This window comes from Octodon degus, unplaced genomic scaffold, assembly GCF_000260255.1.
Source record: "Octodon degus isolate 3935 unplaced genomic scaffold, OctDeg1.0 scaffold00037, whole genome shotgun sequence".
Lineage (NCBI taxonomy): Eukaryota > Metazoa > Chordata > Mammalia > Rodentia > Octodontidae > Octodon > Octodon degus.
The window spans coordinates 7,128,932-7,140,081 of NW_004524613.1; the positions used below are offsets into that span (position 1 = coordinate 7,128,932).

Below are 11,150 nucleotides of genomic sequence, written 5' to 3' on the forward strand. Positions count from 1 at the left end.
AAATAAAATTTAGAAAAAAAAAAAAAAGACAAATAAGGTGCTGGGAGATAGCTCAGTAGAATAAGCCCTTGCCTGGCAAGCACAAGGCCTGAGTTCAATCCCCAGTACCACACACACACAGAAAAAAAGACAAATAAGTAAATCTTCAGAATTTGAAAAATCTCATCATGTAGGAATAATACAAAATAATAAAAATAGTGAAGTCTGATAATATACTGGTGTGTTGGTAATAACATCAAAGATTAATTGCTTAAGCATTAAGATAAGAACTCTTATAACTGTATAGGGGCCGTGGAGATGGCTCAGTGGAATAAGCACTTGCCTGGCAAGTGCAAGGGCCTGAGTTCAATCCCCGGTTCTGGGGAAAAAAAAAAAAAAAAACCAGTATGAAAGCTATTATAGCTGGGCATCATAGTGCCTGCCTATAATCTCAGCACTTGGAAGTTTGAGGGCAGCCTGTAGTTACATAGTGGGTTCAAGGCCAGCTGGTTTACATAGTAAGACTCAATCTCAGACTACCCCCAACAAAAGCTACTTTGAATAATGTTGCCATGAGCATTAATCTACAAGATTCTGTTTTTGTTTGAATACCTGTTTTCAGTTCTCTTTGGTGTATAACTAGCAATGAAATTGCTAGGTCATAGTTCTACATTTTAACTTTCTTTTTTACCGTAGTAAATTGGGGTTGGTTTTTTTTTTAACTTTTTTTTTTTTTTTTTTTTTTTTTGCGGAGCCAGGGATTGAACTCAGGCCCTTGCACTTGCCAAGCAAGTGCTTATTCTACTGAGCTATTTCCCTGGCCTTACTGTAGTAAATTGTATGTATCATAAATTTTACTGGTTTTTTTTGTTGTTATTGTTAGTTTGTTTATTTGTTTTTGGTGGGGGTGGGGTGCTGGAGAATAAGCCCAGGGCCTTGTATATGCTAGGCAGACACACTACTACTGAACTACATCCCCAGCCCTTACCTGTTTGGTTGTTTTTTTTTGTGTTTTTTTTTTTTCTTAACTTTTTTAAACCTGTAATTCTCTAGCATTTAATTACATTCACAGTGTTGCCTGTCAAAACTTTTTCTTTCTTCCTTCCTCTTCTTTTGTTTTAGAGTGTGGAGAGTCAACCCAGGGCCCTTGCAATGAGCTATGCCTCCAGCTCTTCTGAAATTTTTTTTTTTTTTTTTTTTTTTTGAATTTTGAGACAAGGTTCCCCTAAGTCACCAAGTTGCCTAGACTGGGCTCTTAACTTATTTTTTATTTATTTACTTTTTTGGCAGAACCGGGGATTGAACTCAGACCCTTGCACTTGCTAGGGAAGTGCTTATTCCACTGAGCCATCTTCCCGGCCCCTGAGCTCTTAACTTACATCTTGCTGCTTCACATAGCTAAAGTAATGAGATTATAGGTGTGTATCATCACACCTAGCTGTTTCCAAAACAATTTTATCATCCCAAACCTACATTCTGTGTTCACCCCAGCCCTAATAATCTCAGTCCTTCTGACTACATGAATTTGCTGGATCTAGGAAATTTCATCTAGAGAGGTTTACAATATTAGTCTCTTTAGTCATGTTTTCAAAAAATGCATTTTGTAGCAAATATCAGAACATTTTTATGGTTGAATATATATATTTATATTTATATTTATATTTATTTATTTTATCACTTGTGCTGGGCTTGGTAGTATACACCGGTAATCCCAGCACTGAGAAGGCTGAGGCAGGAGGATCCTTGTGAGTTTGAGACTAGCCTGGGCTACAAAGTATGCTCAAGGCCAGCCTGAACTACAAAATGAAACCCTGTCTCAAAAAGACAAAAATTAAAAAATCATTAAAATAATCAGTTTTGAGTGTACTGGCTCAGTTGTGGGAGTATGACCTTGAGTACTATATCTGGTCCCTGTTCCTTTTTTTTTTTTTTTTTTTTTTTTTTTTTTTTTTTTTTTTTTTTTTTTTTTTTTGTTCTGTGGGTTGAAATTTTTTTTTTTTTTTTTTTTTTTTTTTTTTTTTTTTTTTTTTTTTTTTTTTTTTTTTTGGTGGAACCATGGATTGAACTCAGGCCCTTGTGCTTGCCAGGGAAGCACTTATTCTACTGAGCCATCTCCCTGGCCCAAAATTATAAAAAATTAAACAGAGAAAATTTAAGCATTAACTGCTCTTTTCAGTAGACCAGCAGAAACCAGCAGTACAACTATCCAAGCCATCCTGTGCATATACATACATACCTGCTCCCTTTTTTCCAGTGCTCTTGCCTGGTGCTCTGCTTGCCAGCTGCCCAGAAGTGAGGTCTCAGCATTTCTGCCCTGGAGCCAGGGGACCAGGGACTGAAGCAGCTGAAGCTGAGCTCAAATAAGCTACTCTGGGGCCCGGGAGATGGCTCAGTAGAATAAGCGCTTGCCTGGCAAGCACAAGGGCCTGAGTTCAATCCCCGGTTCTGAAAAAAAAAAAAAAAAAAAAGTTTCAAATAAGCTACTTTTTCTGAATACCCAATAGTTGCTGGTGTCAGTTATTTTAGTGCAGTAACAGGAAAGGTGACTAGTGAACATTTTCTGAAATTATGAACACATTAATAAGATAAAAAGTAAAATTAGGATAAAAATTATTGGACCACTGAGAAACTGACAGAAGTTCTATGTGGTGTGAGCAGATGCTTAAGAAAAATACATTAGAGGACCATTAAAGAGTACATATGGGGGCCAGGGAGATAGCTCAGTAGAATAAGCGCTTGCCTGGTAAGCACAAGGGCCTGAGTTCAATCCCTGGTTCTGCAAAAAAAAAAAAAAAAAAGTACATATGTAGTTCTTTAATGAGTTAAGTAACAAGACCAGTGAATCTAATTACTGTCATCTCAAAGGAGTGATGACTATAAAGAATATTTCAATATAATCATGATAACTGTAATGTGATAAAAATTGTCTATGGTTTTGACTGATAGCAAATCACTGGCACTACTAACATAAGACCTTAAAGAGTGGTGGTAAGGGAGAGGGCAAAGGCTGGTAGCCTGATTGGAGGAGTAACTGAGACCACAAGTATAGAGCACTGTGCTGAGTTTTCCTGTACACCAGGACAGAAAAGTGGAGGGATATTAACCCAAAGAAGAGGGTAGCTCATGGTGTTTTGTTTTGAATAGAGCAGTGTAAGCATGTTCATGTGCTGAGAATGAATTCATTGGGAAGGGAAATTAACTATACAGAAGAGGAGCAGTTGCCAGACTTGTCTGTAGGTAGAGGAGAAGAAACAAAACTAATGCCCAGAGCAGGTCATGCACAGCTCCTCCATGTGACAGAACACAGGTGGAGTGTGAGGGGAGGCCTGGCGGGAAAGCAAGGCCATCATCTCGGAGCGTAGGGAGTGCTGTCAGTTGCAACCAGAGAGGAGGCCAAGGATAATTTTTTTTCCGGTTTGGTTACACTGTTTTGGAAGTGTATCTTTATCATACCACTTTCTATAAAATGTTGTCTGGCCATTTTTAAAATTCTGTAAAATTTGGCTGTGCTTACATTGGAGATTAAATAAACCAAGCTGAGAATTATATTCCTGGTAAATGTTTTTTGTTTTGTGTTTGAGACAGGGTCTTTCTGTGTAATTCAGCCTGGCCTTGAAGGATAACAGGTGTGCGCCACCATGCATGGCTTCCTGGTGAATGTTTGGCGATCCACTCCATCTGTTGGGACGTGCTTTCCCTGAGCACCTTATCATTCAGTGTGTTGTGGTGCTGAGTAGCCTTCCTTTAGTGTCTTTCTGCTACATTTTTTTATATCATTTTCCTTCAACCTTTCACTGTTCATTTCAATCACATCTTGTAATCAGCATGTATGATACCTGGGTTTTAGGTTTTATCTGGTTGTTTTTTAAACAACTATACAACATAAGCCAGTCATGGTGGCACACACATGTAATCTCAGCACTTGGTCGGCTGAGGCAGGAAGATTACCAGGAGTTGAGGCCAGCCTGGCCCTATTACAAAAAATTTTTAAAAAAGAAAAAAAACTACACAACATGGTCTGATGTAATTTCTCCATGTGGGTTTATTCCCACAAAGAGCTGGCACTGTTCTCTGGTACAGCTGTGAGCAGGATCCTAAATTTTATGAGTTGTACCTTGCTTTTCTTTGTAGTCTTATCACATGTGTATATATTGTGTTTCTATCTCAAAGGAATATTTTTTTCTTTTTCTTTTTTTTTTTTCTTTTTTTTTTTTTTTCAGTACTGTGGATCGAACTCAGGACCTTGGGTTTGCCAGGCATGTGTTTGTGCCACTGAGCTATATCCCCAGCCCTCAAAGGAACATGTTTTTATTTTGTTTGTGAAATGTATACTAATACCAAACTAGACAGTGGATCATTCCATTTTGTTGCTATTTTTTGTTTGTTTGTTTGTTTGTTTGTTTGTTTGTGATGCTCAGGTTGGACTGAGCCCTGCAGATGCTGAGTAAGCACATTACTGCAGAGCCACACCCCAGGCTGGTGTAATTTTAATGAATCTGATTTTTATCACTTTTGGGGGAGGGCAGCTTAGCCCCTGAGGGCGGGGCTGGCATGACAAGACTTGCATTTTTAACTTTGTGAGACTTGCTTTTTTTTTTTTTTTTTTTTTGCAGAACTGGGGATTGAACTCAGGCCCTTGTGCTTGCCTGGGAAGCACTTATTCCACTGGGTCATCTCCCCGGCCCCGATACTTGCATTTTTAACTCAACGTTGTTTTTTGAGGTTCACCCAGGTTAATGCCTGTTCCTAAATTCATTCTTCTCATTGATTTGTAGCTCTCTGCTGTAAGAATATATATCATTGTGATCCATTCCACTGATGTGCAGTACAATTACAGTTTCCGTTCTGAACCCTGGCAGTACTGTACATTCTCCCCACCTCTTCTTTTAGACAGGGTCTCACCAAATTGCCCAGGCTGGCCTCACATTTATAATTCTGCCTCAGCCTCCTAGGATTATACTACTGCCATATTTGGTTTGTTCTGAACATACGTTTCATCCTTTTTAGAATAATGAAATATAAGTAGATTAATAAATATAAAAAGCACTCATTATGAAAGTCCACTATTGAGGGGCTGGTGAGATGGCTCAGTGGTCTAAAGCACCTACTTAGAACAAGCGTAGCAAAGCACAGGGACCACGGTTCAATCCCCCAGCACCACATGCCAGCCAGCCCCGCCCCCTGGTGGGCTGAGCTGGCCACACACACACATATAAATAAAATTTTAAAAAAAGAAAATCCACTATTGAGGTGTAGCATTGAGCTATACCATTAGTCCCAAGGAATAATTTACATACTACAAAACCACCTTTAATGGTATACAGTTCAGTGAGTTGTTATTCACAGGATTGTGTAACCATCACTACAGTGCAGTTTTATAAGATTTTCATCATCCCAAAAAGAAACCTTGTAACCATTATTCCTAATCTCTTTCCAAGCCCCAGTTCTAGGTCAGCACTAACCTACTGTTCTCCTTGTAGCACTGTGTATTCTGGGTATCACCTCTGAGTAACATCATGTGTGCACTCTGTTGTGTTAGCTTCTTTATTTACCCTGGGTTTTGAGTGTTATCCATGCTGTAGTATGTATTAGAACTGTTTTCTTTCATTGCAGAATAACCATTCATATGGTTGTCATGTTTTATCTGGTGATGGGCTAGATGGTGGATCATTCCACGTTTTTTGATTGTTTATTTGTTTGTTTGGGGGTTTTTTTGGTGGCAGAACTGGGGATTGAACTCAGGCTCTTGCACTTGCCAGGGAAGCACTTACTCCACTGAACCACTTCCCCGGCCCCATCATTCCACTTTGTTGCTGTTTTTGTTTGTTTGTGGTACTCAGGTTGGACTGAGCCCTGCAGGTGCTGAGTAAGCACATTGCTGCAGAGCCACACCCAGGCTGGTGTAATTGTAAGGAACCTGATTTTTATCACTTTATTTGGGGGCGGGGGGCGGGTGTCCAGCTTAGCCCTGCCCTGAGAGCTAGGCTGACCTGACATGTTGTATCCGGGATCGAACTGCAATCCCCTGCGCCTGCCTAAGCTTGCCTAACCAGGTGCTTTAAACTGCTGAGCTATCTCGCTGCCCCTCCCCTTTTAATTTTTTTTTTTTTGGTAAGGGTCTACAGGGTCTCACTCCATACATCAGACTTATAGAGACCCACCTGTGTTCAGCCTCCCAACTGGGATTACAGGTGTGTGCCACCATGCCCAGTCTCAGTCGCCATCTCAGCATGCCCTGGGAGCTGGGCCAGCAGGTGCACCAGGGATTGAACCCTGGCTGCTGTGCTCTACGTAAGCAGGCGCTTTAGTCCACTGAGCTATTTGGCCGGCCTCACTGGCCCCTTTTATTACATTTTGATACCATATTTGAGAAACTATTTCCTAATCCAGTGTCACAAAACTTTACTCATGCTTTCTTCTAATCATTTATATTTAAATCCTTTTAATTGGTTTTAATATAGGGTATAAAGTATGAGTCTGACATCATTCTTTCACATTTGAACATCCAGCCCCATCTGTTAGGGCACCATTCTTTCCCTGCTTCTGACACCTTGGTCACAGGTCAGTTGACCATAAACGTAAGGATTTCTTTCTGAACTTTCTACTCCATAGCACTGATGTCCACCTGCATACTTATGCCAGTACCATACTGTTACATTTGCCTTATAAAAAGTTTTAACATGGGGAAGTGACTTCTCCAACTTTGTTCTTCAAACATAAATACAAGTTTTAAAAATTCATTGCCGGGGCCAGGGAGATGGCTCAGTAGAATAAGCGCTTGCCTGGCAAGCACAAGGGCTTGAGTTCAATCCCTGGTAAAAAAAAAAAAAAAAAATTCATTGCCAGTGTTGGTCATGATGGTACATCGCTATAGTTTACCTGACAGGGAGGTTGAGCTGACAGGGTCACTTGAGTGTAGAGATTTAAGACCAGCTAAAAGGACCAGAAGTTGAAGCCCCTCCTGGACAGTTTAGTAAGTCCCTACTCAAAATAAAAAAGGGCTGAGGATACATCTTGTACAAATGCCCTGTAACATCTTTTTTTTAGCTTCTGCACTGGTTCCTTTTCATCATTTCTCAATGAGGTGAATTCTTCCTTAGGAGTTCTTGCAAGTGGTTGTTAAAAAGCAATGAGGAGGCCAGCAAGATAGCTCAGCAAACTAAAGTGCCTGCTTAGACAAGCTTAGGCAAGCACAGGGACTATGGTTCAATCCCTGGCACCAAATGCTATACCAGCCCTGCCCCCAGGGCATGCTGAGCCAGCCAGTGTCAGGGCACTGTGGTGCACGCCTGTAATCCCAGTGCTGAAGAGGCTGAAAGCAGAAGAATCACCTTGAGTCCGAACTGTGTAGTGAGACCCTGCAACAACTAAATACATGATTGATTGATTGATTGATTGATTGATTGATTGGACAGATGTCCAGCTGAATTTTCTTGCCCTTTTCTTCACCCTCATACAATCATAGGATGACATACAATACAAAGGCCAAGCCAGGCTTTGCTGGCACATACCTGTAATCCCAGCACTTGGGAAGCTGAGGCAGGAATATCACTGTAAGTTCAAGGCCAGCCTGGGTTATACAGTGAGAACTAAAAAGATCTCCCCACTCCGGTTGTTATTTGTGTGTGGTATGGTACGGGAGATCAAACTCAGGCCCTCAAACACAATTTAGAAAACTAAAACCTCCCATTTTTAACCATGATCTACAACAGCTGTCACTGCACATGGCAACCTTCCTTTTACACGAAGTTTGAGCTTTGTGGGAGATTTGCACTTCAATTTCTTGCTTACTTTGCTTTACAGTAATTTCTGGTAGGGTGATACTGTTTATGCCAACTTCAAAACTGGAAGTCATGCTAAAATGTCATCCTCATAGTAGGACATGGTGGTGCATGACTGTTAATTCCAGCACCCAAGAAGCTGAGGCAGGAAAATTGCCACAAGTTGAGACCAGCCTGGGCTGTTGTGAGTTCAGGGGCAGCGTGAACTATACATTGAGATGCTGCCTCAAAAAAAATACCAACCTCAATCCTGGGCTAAATGCTTCATAGGATGTTTTTGTTTGTTTTGTTTTGTTTTGTTTTAATTCTTAAACTGGATTCTTTAGTCCCTTACATTTTTTTTAATTAATTTTTTTTATTTGTGTGTGTGGCCAGCTCAGCCCACCAGGGGGCGGGGCTGGCTGGCATGTGGTGCTGGGGGATTGAACCACGGTCCCTGTGCTTTGCTAAGCTTGTTCTAAGTAGGTGCTTTAGACCACTGAGCCATCTCACCAGCCCCATCCCTTACATTTTATGCAAGACTTCAATAAAAATGCTTGGTTCTTGGCAGACTGACCTGCCTGCAGGGTTCCTGAAAAAGGTTGTATCATCTATGTCTAAAGTCTCTGGAACAGTCAGTGTGTAAGGCAGGGGTTATCTGTTTTTGAAGGTTTTGTAAAAACCTCACCCAAGGGGACCAGGAAGATGGCTCAGTGGAGTAAGCACTTGCCTGGCAAGCACAAGGCCTTGAGTTCAATCCCCGGTTCCACCAAAAAAAAACCCTCACCCAGTGAGGCTATTCCTTCTGCCAAGAGGATCCCAGCACTTGGGCTGGCTTTACTCACATAGTGACCCTGAAGACGGGAACAACTGAGCAAGTTTCCTTTTCTGACATTGTTTTGGTTCTGGGTTTTGTTTTTTGGTTTGTTTTTTTTTGGTTTTGGTTTTTTATATCAGGGATCAAACTCAGGACCTTGTGCTTGTCAGGCAAGCACTTATGCCACTGAGCTGTCTCCCTGGCTTGAGACAGAGTCTCACCATGTAGCCCAGGCTGGGCTCAAACCCATGGCGATCCTGCCTCAACCTCCCAAGTGCTAGATTTAAAATCTGTACCACCAGGCCAAGCTGTGAGATGATTTGTATCTTCTACTCAATTTTGATAAAATGCTTATTGATCTAGACTTTTTTTTGGAGGGGCGGGGAGGAGTACCAGGACTTGAACCCAGGACCTCACACTTGCCACTGAGCTATGTCCCCAGCCCCTTAAGTGCATGATAGCAATTTTTCTCAGAATTTTTTTCATTTAGGCTCACTTTCCTGATTACCATAGAATGTCCTTAGGAATTCGAGATGGTAGTTCACATTATCTGTGTTATTTCCATTTTTCTCTGAATGGATTGACTTATAAAGTGAGGAGCAGGTGCTCTCACTAAGTGATGACCGGGACTTTGCTCCCACTGTGTACCCCAGTAGCGATGTGCTCAGTTGAGTTTTACCTTTTTCCCCCTTTCTCCCTCAGTCTTAGGAAAGGTCCTCAGTGCCGTGGGCAGTGCCCAGCTATTGATGTCCCAGAAATTCCAGCAGTTCCGGGGCCTGTGTGAGCAGAACTTGGTGAGTGTGGTGCTTGTGGCACACAGAGCTTATGGCTTTTGGCTGCCTGCCAGGCTCCCCAGGATGGGGCTGTGTGCCAGCAGGTCCTTGGCCTCTGTGACCTCCTTGGTAGCAAGGGGACAGTGCTTGGCATTGGAACAGCCAGGTCCAGCCTTCCTGAACCAGACTACTGTGGAAGCCACGTGAGACTTCTAGTCAGCACACTTGTTTATATACATTTGTCATGTGTCCAAGATGACACTCAAGTCAGATTTCCTTCGTCCTCCTGGTCACCTGTCAGACTGGGGAAGCATGTACCCCTAGGGGTAGGCAAAGTGAAAGGCATCTGTCTCCAGGGCCTATAGGCATCTGGGGCTTGTGTTGTCAAAAGATAGAAGAGTGGGAGGAAAGCAACATGGATTCTATGATACACGCACCCAAGAATGAGTCTTTCCCCTACCCTACTGAGCAACCCTGGCCAAGAGATGCTTCCCTGTAAATGAGAACCACTGTGGTCTGCCTGCACAAGGACAGGAGTACCTTCCTCACCATTGTCCCTAAGACAGCGGTGATGGTCTTAGTCCACACATATGAGCAGGGCTTTTTTATTCTCATGAGACTATTCCCTTCTCCCAGTGGTCCCTACCACTGCGATTGGCACCAGGAAAGAGCTGGCTATATTCACTCACACAGATACTGACCTGGACACTGGAAAGGTAGACTAGACTTTGAGAGCCCTACCCAGTGCTGGCAAGACCAGGGGACCGTGAAGTAGAACAAGCTTTCCCTTTCATGGCCCCACTGATTTCTGTCTACTCCATAGAACCCTGATGCCAACCCACGTCCAACAGCCCAGGACCTGGCAGGGTTCTGGGACCTGCTACAGCTATCTATTGAGGACATCAGCATGAAGTTTGATGAACTCTACCACCTCAAGGCCAACAGCTGGCAGCTGGTGGAGACCCCCGAGAAGAGGAAGGTGAGCATGGAGCAGTGCGGAGGGGAAGTCCAGGGACAAATTCCTGGTCGGCAATAACGCTGCCCACATCGGTCAGTGCTGCTTGGCTCCCTTCTCCGTGTGTCGTCTTGAGCTGGGCTCACGTCCATCACTGCGTGGGGTCCATGCTTGGCACTTGTGCAGCATGCTGCTCGCTCTGTAGAGTTGGGGCTGCCCACTGAAGCATGCTGTCCCGCCCTGCATGTCCAGAAAGGGAGTCCTGGGGAAGAGGCGCCCATAGCACTAATGGAGACATGGCTCTTGGAACCTCGGAGATAGCACAGTGGTCCTTTCTCATGGGGCCTTGCTGCCAGACTGGGGTCCAAGCCCAGCAGTACCTACCCTGTTAGCCAGTGGTCCTTGTGAGTTCTAATCCTTTAGGAGAGCATGTGAAATGTGACTGGGGAGTCAGATGTCCTAAATGTAATTCCCATGTCTGGCTGGGTGACCAGATTCTCTGCTGCTCAAAGCAGGGGTAGGAACAGGTGATCTGTCTGCCCTCTCCTTCTAGAACATTCTAAGATTCTAATAGCTTGCTTTTGGCTCCTTTACCTTGTGCCACTCCCACTATCATTGCTTCTTGTGGCTTCAATTCCAACTGTGTGTTGCTTGTGCCTGGTGCAGGGAGGCGGGTGGGGAGGATGGGGACACCAGCATATAGTGGGGGGTAGCACCACAGCAAATGTGGCACTTTTATTTTACTTTTGTCCCCTCCTCACTGTCTCACTAAAGGAAGAGAAGAAACCACCCCCTCCAGTCCCAAAGAAGCCAGCCAAATCCAAGCCGGCAGTGAGCCGAGACAAGGCCTCAGATGCAGGGGACAA

The 11,150-nt window shown here is 43.3% G+C and overlaps 1 protein-coding gene across 1 annotated transcript in view; it reads left to right on the top strand.

The window, feature by feature from the left end:
- Dlgap4 (DLG associated protein 4) overlaps positions 1–11,148 on the top strand; it is a gene marked incomplete at its 3' end in the record, with an annotated part of 80,589 nt that extends 69,441 nt beyond the window's left edge. The window contains exons 9-11 of the mRNA XM_004630991.2: positions 9,259–9,350; positions 10,153–10,308; positions 11,059–11,148. Of these exons, the coding sequence (XP_004631048.1) occupies positions 9,259–9,350; positions 10,153–10,308; positions 11,059–11,148 (338 nt within the window). The remainder of the gene's footprint in view (positions 1–9,258; positions 9,351–10,152; positions 10,309–11,058) is intronic.
- Positions 11,149–11,150: the final 2 nt, after the last annotated feature.